The sequence below is a fragment of the Heptranchias perlo genome, chromosome 16, assembly GCF_035084215.1.
Source record: "Heptranchias perlo isolate sHepPer1 chromosome 16, sHepPer1.hap1, whole genome shotgun sequence".
Taxonomy (NCBI): Eukaryota; Metazoa; Chordata; class Chondrichthyes; order Hexanchiformes; family Hexanchidae; genus Heptranchias; species Heptranchias perlo.
In genome coordinates this window covers 22242656-22262146 of record NC_090340.1, presented here as the reverse complement: position 1 = coordinate 22262146, position 19491 = coordinate 22242656, and the positions used below count along the sequence as shown (strand labels likewise).

Here is a 19491-nt window from a genome sequence, read left to right as displayed (position 1 = left end):
TTTAGTGCTATCTGTCTTTCCCAGTCCTTTGTGCACCTTGTTTCTCCTTTCCAATGCTACATCCTGGTGCCCATCCCCCTGCCAAATTAGTTTAAACCCTCCCCTACAGCACTAGTGAACCTCCCTGCGAGGACAATGATCCCAGCTCTGTTGAAGTGCAACCCCTCAGTCTTGAACAGCGCCCTCCTGCCCCAGAACTGGTCCCAATGCCCCAAGAATCTGAAGCCCTCTCTCTTGCACCATGTCTCTAGCCACAGATTAACCTGCCTTATCTTCCTATTTCTGTACTCACTAGCACGTGGCACTGGGAGTAATCCAGAGATTACTACCTTTGAGGTCCTGCTTTTTAACTTCCTCCCAAGCTCCTGAAACTCTGACTACAGAACATCATCCCTTTTCTTTTTTATGTCGTTGGTACCCACGTGGACCATGACTTCCCCTCTCCCCCCCTTCCACCACGCAGAATGTCCTGCACCCTTTCCATGATGTCCTTTACCCTGGCAACAGGGAGGCAACGCACCATGCGGGACTCACATCGGTGGTCACAGAAACGCCTATCTGTCCCCCTGACTATCGAATCCACTATGATTACTGCATTTCTACACTTTGTTGTACCCTCATGTGCAGTCCTTTGCCCCATGGTGTCATGTTCAGGACTGCACTCCTTCAAGATGTCATCACCTTCAGAATACCGGTTTGAGAGTGCCACACACTCAGAAGATTCCTGCACTGCCTGCCGTACCTACCCTTCTAGATGGCCACCCACTTGCTATCTTGAACTCAAGGATTTCATTTCCAACAACGTTCACCTGAGGAAGGAGGAAGCCTCCGAAAGCTTGTGAATTTAAAATAAAATTGCTGGACTATAACTTGGTGTTGTAAAATTGTTTACAATTATCCTGAACTCCGTAGCTTTGGGGTGACCACCTCCCGGAACGTATGATCCAGGAAACCTTCAGCCTCCCTGATGCTCTGCAGTTACTCCAGCTGCCCCTCAAGCTCAGAAACTCTCAGCTTGAGCTCAAGCAACTGGAGGCATTTCCTGCACATATGGCCCTCCAGAACACACAAAGCGTCCTGAAGTTCCCACATGGCGCAAGAATTGCAGGCAATGGATCTTAGCTATCTGTCAATTATATTTAGAAACCTTTTTTTTTTTAAAAGCCTAAATTGCCTTTAGATTCTCTATTAATTTACTTACCGTTTACTCCGATTAACCTACCTTTTTATTCCAGGTGTCTCAGAGCTCCTCCTCTCTTGTTCACTGTCCTTCCCCCTCTCACCAAATTCTCAAGTTCCCACTCTGTTCACAATCCACTCTGTTCGCAATGCGCTCTGCGCTTCAGCAAATAACCTTCTACTTTGTACACCTTTTGACCAAAAACAAATTTTAAAATGCCCCCACAATTTCAAAACACCATGAATTACTTTATGGAGGAGGTAGCTAATTTAACAGGACATAAAAGGATTTTACTCCAAAATTTGAAGTTTTTTGCCGATCGAATCATACATCTTTACACTGTAATCACAACATAGTCCATTTCATTCATTACTACAACTTGCATTTATATAGCCCCTTTAAAGTAGAAATACATCCCAATGCACTTCACAGGAGCATAATCAGGAAAAAAAAATGGACACTGAACCATACGAGATATTAGGAGCGGAGACCAAAGACATAGTCAAAGAGATGGGTTAAAGGAGGGTCTTAAAGGAGGAGGGGGAAGTTCAGAAGCATGATTTAGGAGGGAATTTCAGAGCAAGGGATTTAGACGGCTGAAGGCATGGCTTCCTATACTGGAGTGAAGGGGGAAGCACAAGAAGCCAGAGTCAGACGAACAAGTGAGTTCAAGGCACGTTGTAGGACTGGAGGAAGCATCAGAGATAGCATGGGATTGAACAGGACAGAGGCTGTGAACATTCTCATTTGTACTACTGAAGTGAAGAAGACTTGCATTAATATAGCGACTTTCACGACCGTAGGACGCCCCAAAGCACCTTTCAGCCAATTAAGTACTTTTGAAGTGTAGTCACAATGTAGGAAAGTACACCTACAGTGAGTGGATAGCCAGACTTAAACAAAATATTTTTACTATACAAGTACGTCTTCTGTATCAATTAAAAATTGGTATTGATAGTATTCATGGATGTGGGAAAGGGAAATAAAATGGTGCAAAGATTAAAATAGCAATATTTCAAAATAATTTTTTTCAAATTTTACTTTCATGAGTTTAAAATCTAAATAAGAACCTTTGTGACTTGAACAGGAATAATTTCTCAGAATCTGGGAACTCCTGCAGTAGAGCATTGGAACAATCAAATCAAGGGGCTGTTGCACTGAATCCCTGGGCTCAATAGATACCGAAACTTGCTTTCCCTCATTTGGCAAAGTTCACTAGTCCTTGGCCAAGCTGTTAAGGGTATTGTGCAGCAGCAAAACACTTTTCTCAATGGAATAGGAAAACTTGGTAGCACTCCCAAGCCTCTGATCAATAGAAGTGAATGAACTAGTTACTTATAATAGTAGCAACTGAAATCTCAATAGCTCTGATGGCCCCATTCTGCCATCTGGATGAAATATAGTAGCATGGTGGAACTGAACCTAAAGGAAGAAAATAACAGTTAAAAAATCTGCAGTCTTTCAAATTTTATTCAATGAGAAAATGTTTATAAATACACACATTTAATGCTTTACATGTAGTTGTCAATCTCTATTTATCTGGCCTCTGAAAAGGGTGTCCAATTTGGACATTGATTAAAACTTGTCATTCTTAGGTCCCATTTACCGTACAGCATTAGTCGCATTGGCATCCTGACTTGGGTGGCCAATGAGATGACTGTGCTGCCTCCAGAGGCTCCAAGACTCATCTAAAGAGGTGGTTTTTGGCAGCACCTCCAAAATGAGTGCTGGCCTTAGTTCAATATAAATGCTGTCGAAGAAGAAGAGGCTAGCATCTTTTTTGGTCACTGGCAAGCTGAGTGACTCAGTCCTCTTTACCCATGCAGAGCAGCACTGCATTTTTGTTGCTCTCTGACACAGATGTACCTTTCCTAGCCTTGTGGGACGATCAAACAGCCAGAAAACAGAATTATAAATTGTGAATTAAAGACAACTGGACACATGTGATGCTGTTTCTGGTACCGTAGAATTTACCTTGCAGATAAATAGGACTAATTATACAGGATAGTAATATAAAAAGGCCTGTAGACATTGTCACTTGCTATTCTTAAAAAAAACAATACTTGTACGACTTGTCTTACAAAAGTGCATTTCAGCAATCTTTTATTTAAAATACATAGGAATAAAAATATATGTACAATTATGAAAAATACAAATTAAACATGAATTCGTAACCCATAGTGAAACAAGTGCTAAATCGACATTCACTTTTTACACATTAGGAAAGCCATAATACGCTGCATTCTTTCAACAAAATCCTTATTCTTACAGCTTGAACTGTTATAAGTAACAGTGCTATAGGCTTTGAGTTTATATCCATAAACAGGATAAAAAGTCGAAGTCTAGAGTTCTGGCCAATTAAACAGTGAAATGAATTCAGGGATTGTGTGCTAAAAGAACCCTTGTTACCTAATCTGATATCTCACAAAACATATTTTACAACCAGGTCAAATATGTTTCAGGATCCTCTAGTAAAGGTAATGCAAAATGTGGATTTTTTTTTGGAGGGGGTGTAGGAGGTGTATACAATATCACAGATTTTACTTAACTGCATTACAACCATACATTATCCTGTTGAATTCTCAGCTTTTGTTCAGGAAATATTACAGTACTAGACAACAGCAACAAACCAAAATACAATTTGAAGTCTCAAAATAGAGGAGATACAAAATCCTGATTCAATCTCACCTATATTTACAGGTTCCCAGTATTAAGAGGCAGAAGAAGCAACTCTGACCCAATTACCAGCATGTGGGAGTGGCCTACCTCAGGAACACTCATTTTAATGGTTGAAGGGTTAAAGTACTGAAATTACCAATGTAGGTTCTGCATGCACTGAGTGTGATGGAAAATGATAGTCATGGATAGAGGCTCATTGTGTTTTTTTTTTAAAAATCAGCTCTGGGCTGAAGATCCCATTTTCCACTTATAGGATTACCTTGCAGGATCAAGGGATCTGAACTGTACCAACAGGTACCAAAAACAAAAGACTACTATTGTTTCTGGTTGGGGAAGCTACATACAAGCCAGCAAGCTAAGAATCACATGCGGACTGAGCAGTTAATGATCCCAAAAGACTGTGGTCTTTGCCTCTGATTACAATGTTTATATTTTGCTGCCAAGAGTTCTGGAAAAACACACCTTCTCAGATGGGTCTTGGAGCGCATAGAGGCAGCAGTGTAGCCTTATCTACCTGTACTGCCACTAGAATCTTTATAAGATGAATGCTCATTACAGCACATAGACCTGTAAAGCGGATTAGGAGGGGGCCCATGGCCCACATTGGTTAAATGAAAAAGTTGCTAAAGATTACAAAATTCTTGTCTTGAATTCTTGTAGGATCTGAAAAAACAAAAATATTAGTACTGAAGCATTTTATTGAGGTTTATGGTGTACCTGTACAACCTTCCTTAGAGAATACTGTAATATGTCAAAATGTCTATCATTGTGCTTGGAATATGTAAATGTACAGGAATAAATGCAGAACTCCACAGACACTCAGTGAAACTATTGGAAAGGTCGAATGTTGTTTGAAGCCGGAGACAATGAAGATGATTTTGATAAGGATGTCACTACAAGATCTCCACTAAAGTCAAGGCCACGTCCTTCTTTTTCCTGAAAAGTAAATATATTTAACATTAAGAAGTAGTAAACTATTTTTTAAGTCACTAGTCAAACACTATCTGACATCACTGGGTTCATACAAATTTGCGATAAATGACCATGGAAAAAAAAATCAGCTTTGCATTTGACTAGTTTGGCCAATTTAGTCTGTGACTTCTTACTGTGCAGTAATCCCGCTAGTTAACGTTAATCAGCAGCCCCCCACCCCATCAAAAAAAAAAAATCTAGAACTGCGTCTTGGAGCTGATACAGCAAGTCTCCAGTGTCAAGAGGAGATAACAAGGCTTTTTTCCTAACACATAGGGCATGTCTTCAGCTATATTTCCCTTCACTACATTGTAGAGAAAGCACTTTACATTAAAAATGATCCTAAACAGTAAAGCTCCCTTCTGATCTTATGAGGACCATGCAGTTTTTTTTTTTTAAGTTGTTGCAGCTTCTCGAAGGGTAACTGATAGCCCTCTTATTTTATTAAGAAAAACAATTTACATACAAGCTCTAGTTTATGTAGATTTAGAGAACAGAGCGAAGGCTGTCAACAGTGCAACATGAGCCTGTGTTAACCGGATTCTTTATTTCTAGTAAACAGTATATAGAGATTATATATAGTAGAGATTAAATAGAATTGCAAGCTACAACCTGCATTTCTATACTGCTCTTCAGATGTAGGTAAACACCTCAAATGCTTTATATTGAGGACTAAAACATGAATGCTGAGCAAGTGGGTAATGTGTGAAAGTGGAGGAGCAATGGCACAGTTTAACAGTAGGACTCAGTGGACGTTTTTGAACGAAGGGAGAGAGGTGGCAAGGCAGAGGGATCTGAGCAGTGTTCCAGAGGGCACGAGCATAGTGGCTGAACAAACGATGAGGAAACACCCAATGTTAGAGAAGTGGAGGGTGTGTTAGGGGCATAAGGCAGGAGGCGATCATTAAGGTAGGATGGGTGAGATTACAGAGGGATCTGAAAGCGAGGACAAGACCTCAATTAAGTCAATGGGGCATGGGAAACCAGTGGAGCTGGAAGTAGACAAGGGTGATGGGAGTGTGAGGGCACAGACTGGAGCATTTTGGATGAGTTGAAGACTGTGGAGGATTGAAGCAGAATGACCTAGTTAGGAGAATGTTAGAGAAGTCAAACCTTAAGTGTGTCACCCTTGGCTCAGAGGTAGCACTATTGCCTCCGAGTCAGAAGGTTGTAGGTTCAAACATCACTCCAGAGACTTGAGCATATAATCTAGGCTGACACTTCAGTGTAGTACTGAGGGAGTGCTGCACTGGTGGAGGTGCCATCTTTCGGATTAGATGTTAACTCGAGGTCCCTTGCCCTCTCAGGTGGGCATATAAGATTCCGTCGCACAATTCGAAGAGCGGGGGAGTTCTCCTGGTGTCTTGGCCAATATTTATCCTTCAACCAACATCATAAACAAGCAATCTAATTGCTGTTTGTGGGACCTTGCTGTGTACAAATTGGCTGTTGCTTTTCCCTGCATTATGACAATGACATCACTTCAAAAGAACTGCTTTGGGATGTCCTGGTATCATGAAATTCTTTTTCGTCTTTCTTAAGTTGAAGAAGGCATGGACTAGACTATTAGTAGCTGAGAGCGAGAGACAGAGGCAGACACAAGCAGTCATGGAAGTGGAAGATACCAGCTCTGAACATGTGTGTGGAAGCTTCTGGATGATGTCACTAAGGGGCAGCACATAGATGCAGAAGAGGGGCCAAACTATTCCATTTAAGATCTATCTTTGGTTAACAGCATGTTTGTTTCATGTATGCATTTCCTCTCATTCATTTCAAAGTGACTAAGTTCTAACAAGTGGGAGATATTCCTCTGATAAGCAAGTTTGTCATCAGTGCCAATATAAACTACTGTGCTGAATCCAACAAATTCTAACTAATCAATTTTAGAAAATGTGAAGTAATTGTGCTGTTTTTAATAGGTTTCTCTACATAAGTGATTTAGAAGTGGTCGTTAGGTTGTACAGAATAGCATAAAAGTAAGTTCCTATTGAATTCAGTTTCACAACCATTGGGCAAAGAAAGTAGAGATTGAAGGGGGGGGGGGGTTTCTAATTCACATTTGGCTATTTGGCCTTTGAGGGACATCTTCATTCTTTGAATGGATGCATTCTCTGTATACTGCAGGTTAAGCCCAGGCCAATAACTACATGGATGTGGCCCTTTCAGATATTTTAGCATCAGTGATGTCATATGCATAACCTTCCATTATCATTCCATATAAATGGCACCACCTCCATGTTGATGCAGCAATGCCTCTCTGAGGAGCCATAAAATAAAATACAAAGATTTTAAGAATCCAATAGTACCAAGGAGGAAGGGGGAGTTCTTCATGTCCTGGAGGGCATGAAAATCCTGCACAGTTAAGTCCTCTTGGCCAAAAGATCCAAGGAAAAATGTTTAGTGGTCGCATATGGGTTACTCCCCAGTAGCAAGCTGCAGATGCTATCTACATTGACCGTTTTGAGCTTAGCCCATGACACAGATGTTGTCCAACAGAATGATCTTAGACTCTACTAAGTTTCATACCTGTAAAAATTAAGGTAGTGGATTAACTAGTCACTTTGCCAACTGCCATCTAAATATGGTCGTTCCCAGAATACATACTGCATAAGACATACCAGGCTAGCCAGCTTTACAAATGAATTTTATTCTATCAACACAAGAACACACATCACCTTCAGCATCTACAAAATGGAGCTGATGCTTGACTTTCAATTTCTGAGATCATCCTTCCCTTCTCTGGCCTGGGGTCAGAAAGGCCAATTGTTCTACCCTCACTGCTACTGGTTGAGATCAGCTAACTCATCACAGGCCAGGGATTGAACCTTATACCTTCCTGGTTTGTACATCGCAGGCCAATGTGACATGATGCTCTAATTTAATACAAAACAGCATCACAAAGTACACTGTACATACCGCTCTGTAGTCAAGAAACATTTCTTTGAAAGCCAGGAAATCTGTGAAAGTCAGTAACATGTCAAATATATCTCCAGATATCTCATCTTTATGTTGCCTGTAACAAAGCATAATAGCACAATCTTTACTGTGTTTTTAATCCTCTTAAATCTCACAGAAGATTATATATTTATCACCTATAATACTTCAATTTTAGATACTGACCACTTTCTGAAATCCTTACGTTTACCAAAAGATGCAGCAAGGTCCTGAAAAACTGCGGGGGGAGATTTACAAGTCTGGCACAAATCGGGCCTGATATCAATGGTGCACCCACGTGCCCGACCAAGGACACAATTGGCAGGCCTGAATCACATTCAGGTTCGGGCCTCATGTAAATTTTACCGATGCATGGAGGCAGCCTGCAGGTACGATCGTGAATGCTCCTGACCCTATAAAAATCTTAAAGAGAAAGAAACTTACCTATTCTGAGTGACCTCCAGCAGTCCCTTCAGGAGCCACTGGTTAGGCAGCTCAAAGCCTGGAAAAACTGGGACCAGCATGCACTTTGCATGCTCTGCCTATTCCTCCATAAGAATTGTAATCGGGGGTCCTACAACAGTGAAGAACCCCAATTTGCATATTTAAATAGCCTCCCACTTGTTTTGGGCAGGAGTGCTGGGCACCCATTTACAGGCCTGTCTGAAAATTGAATCAGGTGGGCATAAGAACATAAGAAATAGAAGCAGGAGTAGGCCATCCGGCCCCTCGAGTCTGCTCCGCCATTCAACAAGATCATGGCTGATCTTCTACCTCAATGCCATTTTCCTGCACTATCCCCATACCCCTTGGTGCCTTTAATATCTAGAAATCTATCGATCTCTGTGTTGAATGCACTCAATGACTGAGCCTCCACAGCCCTCTGGGGTAGAGAATTCCAAAGATTCACCACCCTGAGTGAAGAAATTTCTCCTCATCTCAGTCCTAAATAGCCTACCCCTGGTTCTAGACACCCCAGCCAGGGGAAATATCCTCCCTGCATCTACCCTGTCGAGCCCTGTAAGAATTTTGTATTTTTCAATGAGCGTCCAAGGTCCCCCCAAGATTACCCTTGACTTGTGCGTTTTTCAGACGAGAAATGGATAGCTGGCAGTTGAAAATCCCTCCCCCAGCAAGTTGCTACATGTGCCACTTAGTCTGCTACTGGGTAAAAACTAAGTAATCCTCATAGAAATTATGGATACCACTATCACTTTTAGTCATCTGAGTAATATTATTTCATCTTTTGCATCTCTCAGATTATTTCACTTGTTTTAAATATTTGAATACAATTTGTAACAGTGTAGCGCTCAACACATTGTTAAAAAAAATTGCAACATCAGAATTGTTCTTGAACAGGTAGTGCATTTCTGGATGTTACATTTATTGATGTTTCATATCTTGCTTTAGATCTGCTCTTTAAAGGTAGCCTGGAAGCATCCATTTTATGCAGAATTCCCCAACTTCTCTAACGTGACACCATGAAGTTCTGGTCCAGCGCTCATATGAATGGTATTTATAATCTTACGTCCTCGTTCATTATGCCTTTGTATGGGGTGGGGGAGAGAAAGAGTTCCACCCAAAGTGTTTACTTCAAGGATATCTCTAGCCAGCAGTTGTAAAGTAGGGTAAGCATGCAAATATCTTCTATTGCAACATTTATGATTATGGGGCAATTCATCAGACTACACTTAGAATCATAGAAAGGTTACAGCACAGAATGAGGACATTTGGCCCATCGAGTCCGCGCCAGCTCTGTGCAAGAGCAATTGAGCAAGTCCCACTCCCCAGCCCTTTCCCCGTAGCCCTGCAAATTTTTTCCTTTCAAATATTTAACCAGTTCCTCTTTGAAGGCCATGATTGAATCTGCCTCCATCACCCCTTCGGGCAGTGCATTCCAGATCCGAACCACTCGCTGTGCAAAAAAGTTTTCCTCATGTCACCTTTGGTTCTTTTGCCAATCACCTTAAATTTATGTCCTCTAGTGCTTGACTCTTCCGCCAATGGGAACAGTTTCTCTCTATCTACTCTGTCCAGACCCTTCATGATTTTGAATATCTCTATCAAATCTCCTCGCAACCGCCTCTATTCCAAGGAGAGCAACCCCAGTTTCTTCAGTCTATCCACGTAACTAAAGTCCGTCATCCCTAGAATCATTCTAGTAAATCTCTTGTGCACCCTCTCTAAGGCCTTCATATTTTTCCTGAAGTGCGGTTCCCAGAACTGTATACAATACTCCAATTGAGGCCGAACAAGTGTTTTATAAAAGGTTCATCATGACTTCCATACTTTTGTACTTTATGCCTCTGTTTATAAAGCCCAGGATTCTGTATACTTTTTTAAACCACTTTCTCAACCTACCCTGCCACCTTCAATGATTTGCGTACATATACCCCCAGATCTCTCCCTTTTTTTTATATTCGTTCATGGGATGTGGGCGTCGCTGGCAAGGCCAGCATTTATTGCCCATCCTTAATTGCCCTTGAGAAGGTGGTGGTGAGCCACCTTCTTGAACCGCTGCAGTCAGTGTGGTGAAGGTTCTCCCACAGTGCTGTTAGGAAGGGAGTTCCAGGATTTTGACCCAGTGACGATGAAGGAACAGCGATATATTTACTGATGTTGGTGGAGGGAGGGATGTTATTCGGGACACGAAACGTTCCTGCTCTTCAAATAATGCCCTGGGATCTTTACCATCCACCTGAACAGGCCGGCAGGGCCGCAGTTTAAAGCGTCATCTAAGGGAAGGCACCTCCATAATGGAAATCGCGGAGGTACTGGCCATAATCTTCCAAACATCCGTAGATACAGGGGTGGTGCCAGAGGACTGGAGAATTGCAAATGTTACACCCTTGTTCAAAAAGGGGTGTAAGGATAAACCCAGCAGCTACAGGCCAGTCAGTTTAACCTCAGTGGTGGGGAAACTTTTAGAGACGATAATCCAGGACAGAATTAACAGTCATTTGGACAAGTGTGGATTGATTAGGGAAAGCCAGCATGGATTTGTCCAAGGTAACCTGATAGAGTTTTTTGATGAGGGCAATGCTGTTGATGTAGTGTATACAGACTTTCAAAAGGTGTTTGATAAAGTGCTGCATAATAGGCTTGCTATTAAGATTATGGCCCATGGAATAAAAGGGGCAGTAGCTACACCGATACAGAATTGGGTAAGTGACAGGAAACAGAGAGTAGTGGTGAACAGTTGTTTTTTGGACTGGAGGGAGGTGTACAGTGGTTTTCGCCAGGGGTTGGTGCTGGGACCACTGCTTTTCTTGATCTATATTAATGGCTTGGACCTGGGAGAACAGGACACAATTTCAAAATTTGCAGGGGACACAAAACTTCGAAGGGTAGTGAACAGTGAGGAGGATAGTGATAGGCTTCAAGAGGATATAGACAGGCTGGTGGCAAGGGCAGACACGTGGCAGAAAAATGTGAAGTGATACATTTCGTTAGGAAGAACGAGGAGAGGTAATATAATCTAGAGGGCACAACTCTAAAAGGGGTACAGGAACAGAGAGATCTGGTGGTATATGTGCACAAATCGTTGAAGGTGGCAGAGCAGGTTGAGAAAGCGGTTAAATAAGCATACGGGATCCTGGGCTTTATAAATAGAGGCATAGAATACAGAAGTATGGAAGTCATGATGAACCTTTATAAAACACTGGTTCGGCCACAACTGGAGTATTGAGTCCAGTTCTGGGCACTGCACTTCAGAAAAGACGTGAAGGCCTTTGAGAGGGTGCAGAAGAGATTTGCTAGAATGATTCCAGGGATGAGGGACTTTAGTTATGTGAATAAACTGGAGAAGCTGGGCTTGTTCTCCTTGGTTGCGAGGAGATTTGATAGAGGTATTCAAAATCATGAAGGATCCAGACAGAGTAGATAGAGAGAAACTGTTCCCATTGGCAGAGCGGTCAAGGACCAGAGGACCTAGATTTAAGGTGATTGGCAAAAGAACCAAAGGTGACATGAGGAAATCTTTTTTACACAGCGAGTGTTTAGGATCTGGAATGCACTGCCTGAGGGGGTGGTGGAGGCAGATTCAATCATGGCCTTCAAAAGGGAACTGAATAAGTACTTGAAAGGCAAAAAATTTGCAGGGCGGGGGAGTGGGACTAGCTGGATTACCCTTGCATTGAGCCAGCTCGGACTCGATGGGCCGAATGGCCTCCTTCCATGCTGTAACCTTTCTATATTTCCAAGTCGGGATGGTGTGTGACTTGGAGGGGAACGTACAGGTGATGTTGTTCCCATGTGCCTGCTGCCCTTGTCCTTCTAGGTGGTAGAGGTCGCGGGTTTGGGAGGTGCTGTCGAAGAAGCCTTGGCGAGTTGCTGCAGTGCATCCTATGGACAGTACACACTGCAGCCACAGTGCGCCGGTGGTGAAGGAAGTGAATGTTTAGGGTGGTGGATGGGATTCCAATCAAGCAGGCCGCTTTGTCCTGGATGGTGTCAAGCTTCTTGAGTGTTGTTGGAGCTGCACTCATCCAGGCAAGTGGAGGGTATTCCATCACACTCCTGACTTGTGCCTTGTAGATGGTGGAAAGGCTTTGGAGAGTCAGGAGGTGAGATGCTCGCCGCAGAATACCCAGCCTCTGACCTGCTTTTGTAGCCACAGTATTTATATGGCTGGTCCAGTTAAGTTTCTGGTCAATGGTGACCCCCAGGATGTTGATAGTGGGGATTCGGTGATGGTAATGCCGTTGAATGTTAAAGGGAGGTGGTTAGACTCTCTCTTGTTGGAGATGGACATTGCCTGGCACTTGTCTGGCCCTTTTAGAGTTGTGCCCTCTAGTTTATATTGCCTCTCCTTGTTCTTCCTACTGAAATGTATCACTTGGCATTTTTCTGAGTTAAATTTCACATGTCCACCCATGCCACCAGCCTGTCTATGTCCTCTTGAAGTCTACCACTATCCTCCTCACTGTGTACTACCCTTCCAAGTTTTGTGTCATCTGCAAATTTTGAAATTGTGCCCTGTACACCCAAGTCCAAGTCATTAACATATATCAAGAAAAGCAGTGGTCCCAGCACTGACCCCCTCCAGTCCGAAAAACAACCACTCACCACTACTCTCCATTTCCTGTCCTTTAGCCAATTCCGTACCCATGTTGCTACTGCCCCCTTTATTCCATGGGCTGCAATCTTGATGATAAGCCTACCATGCGGCACTTTATCAAACACCTTTTGAAAGTCCATATACACCACATCAACTGCAATGCCCTCATCTGCCCTCTCTGTTACCACATCAAAAAACTCTATCAGCTTAGTTAAACACTACTTTAGGGAAAGCCAGCACGGATTTGTTAATCAATCCACCCTCATCCAAATGACTGTTAATTCTGTCCCAGATTATCGTTTCTAAAAGTTTTCCCCACCACTGAGGTTAAACTCACTGTCCTGTAGTTGCTTTTTCGAACAAGGGTGTAACATTTGCAATTCTCCAGTCCTCTGGCACCACCCCGGTATCTATGGACGTTTAGAAGACTACGGTCAGTACATCCGCAATTTACACCCTTACTTCCCTCAGGAACCTAGAATGCATCCCATCCGTACCAGTGACTTATCTACTTTAAGTACAGCTAGTCTTTCAAGTACCTCTACTTTATCAATTTTTAGCTCATCCAGTATCTCAACTATATCTTCCTTTACTGAGACTCTGGCAGCACCTTCTTCCTTGGTAAAGACAGATGCAAAGTACTCATTTAGTACCTTGGCCATGCTTCCTGCCTCCAGGAGTAGATCTCCTTTTTGGTCCCCAATCGGCCCCACCCCTCATCTTACTACCCGTTTACATGCCTGTAGAAGACTTTTGGATTCCGTTTTATGTTAGTTGCCAGTCTATTTTCATACTCTCTTTGCCCCTCTTACTTTCTTTTTCACTTCCCCTTTGAACTTTCTATATTCTGCCTGGTTCTCACTTGTGTTATCAACCTGCCATCTGTCATATGCCCCTTTTTTCTGTTTCATCTTACTCACTATCTCTTTTGTCATCCAGAGAGCTCTGGCTTTAGTTGCCCTCCCTTTCTATCTCGTGCGAATGTGCCTAGACTGTACCCGAACCATCTCCTCCTTAAAGGCTGCCCACTGTTCAATTACAGTTTTGCCTGCCAATCTTTGATTCCAATTTACCCAGGCCAGATCTGTTCTCATCCCATTGAAATTGGCCCTCCTCCAATTGAGTATTTTTACTTTAGAGTGGTCCGTGTCCTTTTCCGTAGCTATTCTAAACTTTATGATACTGTGATCGCTGCTCCCCCACTAACACTTGCTCCACTTGGCCCTCATTCCCTAGAACCAAGTCCAGCAATGCCTCCTTCCTCGTTGGGCCGGAAACGTACTGGTTAAGAAAGTTATCCTGAACAATTTCAAAAATTCCTCCCCCTCTGTGCCCCTTATATTATTATTGTTATCCCAGTCTATATTAGGATAGTTGAAATCCCCAGTTATCACTAATCTATAGCTTTTGAACCTCTATAATTTCCCTGCAAATTTGCTCCTCTAGATCCTTCCCACTAGTTGGTGGCCTATAGAATACACCCAGTAGTGTAATGACACCTCTTTTATTTCTTAACTCTAACCAAATAGATTCTGTCCTTGACCCCCAAAGGGCATCCTCTCTCTCCAGGACTGCAATATTCTCCTTAATCAATACTGCCACCACCTCCCCCCGCCCTCCTTTCTTTCCTGAACATCTTGTATCCAGGAATATTTAGTACCCAATCATGCCCCTTTTGGAGCCAGGTCTCCGTTATCGCCATGACATCATATGCCCTTGTGGCTATTTGCGCCTGCAGCTCACCAACCTTGTTTATCATGCAAGCACTACAAACCAGTCTTAAACTTTCTTGTACTCACTCTCAGTCTGATTCCACCTAATACTATACTATTACTTGCTCTAGTGCTATCTTTCTCCCCCAATTCTTTGTGGACCTTGTTTCTCCTTCCCATTGCTACATCCTGGTGCCCATCCTCCTGCCAAATTAGTTTAAACCCTCCCCCCCAACAGCACTAGCAAACCTCCCCGCGAGGACATTGGTCCCAGCTCTGTTGAGGTGCAACCCATCCGGCCTGTATAGGTTCCACCTTCCCCAGAACTGGTCCCAATGTCCCTGGAATCTAAAGATCTCCCTCCTGCACCGTCTTTCCAGCCACACATTCATCTGCTCTATCCTCCTATTTCTATGCTCACTAGCCCGTGGCACCGGAGCAATCTGGAGATTACGACCTTTGAGGTCCTACTTCTTAATCTCTTTCCTAACTCCTTAAAATCTGCCTGCAGGACCTCATCCCTCAATGTCATTGGTACCGATATGGACCACGACCTCTGGCTGTTCACCACCACCCCCCCCAAAATGTTCTGCAGCTGCTCAGTGACATCCTTGACCCTGGCACCAGGGAGGCAGCATACCATCCTGGAATCATATCTGCAGTCGCAGAAATGCCTGTCTGCTCCCTTAACGATAGAACCCCCTTTCTCCTCCCCCCCTGCACAGCTGAGCCATCCTTGATTCTGGTTGCACTCTGCAGAGGAATCCTCTCCCTTACCAGTATTCAGAATACTGGTTAGAGAGTGAGATACACTCAGGGGACTCCTGCACTACCTGCCTGGTCCTCCTGGTCTGTCTGGCGGTCACCCAGTCGCTCTCTTAAGCTGCGGGTGACCACCTCCTGAAACGTGCTATCCAAGTAGCTCTCAACCTCACGGATGCACTGCAGTGATGCCAGCTGCTGCTCAAGCTCTTCCAACTCTTCCCTTTTAAAAACCAAGAGCTGAATCATGGTTGCCAATTTTTTACAGCACCGCCCCAAGACTTTCAAGGAGCTATATAATGTCATTGAAAATAATAGAGAAAGTAGCATTTAACTGCTCAGCTGCCAAATTTTCACCCAAGTTGGTCCCACAAACAATTTGTAGATTGCAGTCAGAAGAGATCACTATTTGAAGTTTTCTGACTAACAACCATACAAAAAGTTACCACACAGTATCTCAAAAACAAAACCAAGGAAATTCACTATTAACAGTCATATGCTTTCAAAAAGCATAAATTAAATTTTCACCATTCAGTTTATAGCACCACCTGGTGATGACATTTCAAATGGCACTAATTAATTTTCACAATAGCTGCATTAATAACATTTGCCAGACCTTTTGCTGGATTTACTAATCGCATTCTTCAATTATGGTCACCACCAAAGTATGGTCTCATACTTCACCTACTTAACAAGATTCCCTGCATTCCAAAAGAAAGTAATCACACCAAGTGCTTGTCGGCATTCTGCTGGGAAAAAGCACTATAAAAATGCAATCATTTATTTAATATTGAGCCAGATAGTCTTGGAATTTAGAGACATGCCTGCCTCCTGCAGCAATAGCATTTTAAAACCCAGTTTCGCACAGGTGTTGGAATCTGCACATTGTATTTTTTTTGCAGGAAATAATATCCTGAATTTACTTTGGCTGCCGTCTCAACTTCAGCTTTTCGTTTTTTTCCCCCTAACGTTCATTTTTTCTGCATTACCTCTCACACACCAATCCTTAGGTTACACGTTTTTGCCAATACAGTTCCACATCCATCTTTTGGGTGTGAGAAACCATCCCCGGGTCGCTCAATATGTGATTTACATTATCTCCCTGTAAGCGCCCAGCTGGCACCTTCTCCCAATGCTCCAAGAGCAGGAACTCACCATGTGGGAAACTGCATCTTTGCCCATACCTTGGACACAGTATACAATATGTTGCACCAAGGCACCATCCTCTCAATTTGAGCTTTTCTGCTAATAGCATTAGTTATTAGGTTGATATCCTTTATTTCATCTTGTTCATTTCTTTCAAAAGAAACTTGAATTTCCTCTAGCTCGCTTCCAAAATAACCGTCTTCTCTACTGGCAATTTTCTTCCCTCCCCTGATTCCTGAAGATGTTGACTCATTGCCGACCTTTGGTTCCAGGGGTACAGGTTGACATCTGCTACCTCATCCAAATGGCCATTACTCACATATGAGGCTGGACTGTGCCAGAAGGCTATTTTCTCATGGTGGTGGGGGAGGGGGGAATGGGGGCATCACAGCTAAGCTTGATCCTGTCCCCACCTAGTGTCCATGCACAGATACACTTCTAACAGGGGACACGGGACAAAAAATGGGAACGGGAACCTTGGTTGACATCCCCCCTCTAATCGAGCAGCATTTAAGGCCATTTATAATGCCTCACCCACCACCCCTCCTGAGATCAATTCACTTGTCAGAGACTCGGGCTTGAACCAGGATTCCTAGTTTGTACTGCTCAGCTACTCACTCGATATACAGGAGACTCGAGCTTACTTTTGAGTGCATTAAATTAACAAAATTAGAAAATGTACCACATTTCACAAAAGCTAACCTGTACCTAGTTGACTATTCCCCCTCCCCCTGCCAAGTTGCTTAACTTACTGTAGTGATGTATTGAATGTAGTCATATTGAAGGCTGGTATCCTTTCTATCAACTGCTGCTCAATGTACTTCTCTAACAAATCAATCTGGGGAAAAAACAGCCACCGTTAATTACAGCTTGTTGGGCATAAAACATTAAAATGCTTGATTTTATGCGGATGGAATACTAACAGCTCGTGTAAGTAGAACAAAAAAATGCTGTTGGCCCAACATGCTGAACCTACACCTTACCAAAAGAAAAAATCTTGAGTAACACAAGTCACGTTCTCAAAGCAAGAATCATATATGCCAATCGTGTAATTAGAGACCAAACTTTTTTTAAAAAAAAGAATCACATGTGGAACTTTATACCTTTTGAAGATCAGATCCACTGAACAGCCCTCATCCATAGAGCAATACATGAACATAAGGATTTTTAAAAATTATTCGTTCATGGGATGTGGGCGTCGCTGGCGAGGCCAGCATTTATTGCCCATCCCTAATTGCCATCGAGAAGGTGGTGGTGAGCCGCCTTCTTGAACCGCTGCAGTCCGTGTGGTGAGGGTTCTCCCACAGTGCTGGTAGGTAGGGAGTTCCAGGATTTGACCCAGCGATGACGAAGGAACGGCGATATACTTCCAAGTCGGGATGGTGTGTGACTTGGAGGGGAACGTGCAGGTGGTGTTGTTCCCATGTGCCCGCTGCCCTTGACCTTCTAGGTGGTAGAGGTCACGGGTTTGGGAGGTGCTGTCGAAGAAGCCTTGGCGAGTCGCTGCAGTGCATCCTGTGGATGGTGCACACTGCAGCCACAGTGCGCCGGTGGTGAAGGGTGTGAATGTTTAGGGTGGTGGATGGGGTGCCAATCAAGCGGGCTGCTTTGTCCTGGATGGCGTCGAGCTTCTTGAGTGTCGTTGGAGCTGCACTCATCCAGGCAAGTGGAGAGTATTCCATCACACTCCTGACTTGTGCCTTGTAGATGGTGGAAAGATTTTGAGGAGTCAGGTGGTGAGTCACTTGCTGCAGAATACCCAGCCTCTGACCTGCTCTTGTAGCCACAGTATTTATATGGCTGGTCCAGTTAAGTTTCTGGTCAATGGTGACCCCCAGGATGTTCATGATGGGGGATTCGGCGATGGTAATGCCGTTGAATGTCAAGGGAAGGTGGTTAGACTCTCTCTCTTGTTGGAGATGGTCATTGCCTGGCACGAATGTTACTTGCCACTTATCAGCCCAAGCCTGGATGTTGTCCAGGTCTTGCTGCACGCGGGCACGGACTGCTTCATTATCTGAGGGGTTGCGAATGGAACTGAACACTGTGCAATCATCAGTGAACATCCCCATTTCTGGCCTTATGATGGAGGGAAGGTCATTGATGAAGCAGCTGAAGATGGTTGGGCCGAGGGCACTGCCCTGAGGAACTCCTGCAGCAATGTCCTGGGGCTGAGACGATTGGCCTCCAACAACCATTGCCATCTTCCTTTGTGCTAGATATGACGAGCCACTGGAGAGTTTTCCCCGATTCCCATTGTCTTCAATTTTACTAGGGCTCCTTGGTGCCACACTCGGTCAAATGCTGCCTTGATGTCAAGGGCAGTCACTCTCACCTCACCTCTGGAATTCAGCTCTTTTGTCCATGTTTGGACCAACGCTGTAATGAGATCTGGAGCCGAGTGGTCCTCGCGGAATCCAACCTGAGCATCGGTGAGCAGGTTATTGGTGAGTAAGTGCCGCTTGATAGAGCTGTCGATGACACCTTCCATCACTTCGCTGACGATTGAGAGTAGACTAATGGGGTGGTAATTGGCCGGATTGGATTTGTCCTGCTTTTTGTGGACAGGACATACCTGGGCAATTTTCCACATTGTGGGGTAGATGCTAGTGTTGTAGCTGTACTGGAACAGTTTGGCTAGAGGCGCGGATAGTTCTGGAGTACGTCTTCAGCACTACAGCCGGTATGTTGCCGGGGCCCATAGCCTTTGCTGTATCCAGTGCACTCAGCCGTTTCTTGATATCACGTGGAGTGAATCGAATTGGCTGAAGACTGGCTTCTGTGATGGTGGGGATATCGGGAGGAGGCCGAGATGGATCATCCACTCGGCACTTCTGGCTGAAGATGGTTGCAAACGCTTCAGCCTTGTCTTTTGCACTCACGTGCTGGACTCTGCTATCATTGAGGATGGGGAAGTTTACAGAGCCTCCTCCTCTCGTTAGTTGTTTAATTGTCCACCACCATTCACGACTGGATGTGGCAGGACTGCAGAGCTTTGATCTGATCCGTTGCTTGTGGAATCGCTTAGCTCTGTCTGTAGCATGTTG

General features: G+C 43.8%; 1 protein-coding gene across 3 annotated transcripts in view; it reads right to left on the bottom strand.

Annotated features, from left to right (window-relative positions):
* Positions 1–3252: 3252 nt before the first annotated feature.
* Positions 3253–19491, bottom strand: part of arl2bp (ADP-ribosylation factor-like 2 binding protein) — a 30166-nt gene continuing 13927 nt past the window's right edge. For all 3 annotated transcript variants that reach the window (XM_067997446.1, XM_067997445.1, XM_067997447.1), the window contains 3 exons: positions 17197–17282; positions 7748–7844; positions 3253–4795 (listed from right to left, as the gene is read on the bottom strand). In XM_067997446.1, coding sequence (XP_067853547.1) covers positions 4688–4795; positions 7748–7844; positions 17197–17282 — 291 coding nt within the window. In that variant the 3' untranslated portion in view covers positions 3253–4687. The remainder of the gene's footprint in view (positions 4796–7747; positions 7845–17196; positions 17283–19491) is intronic.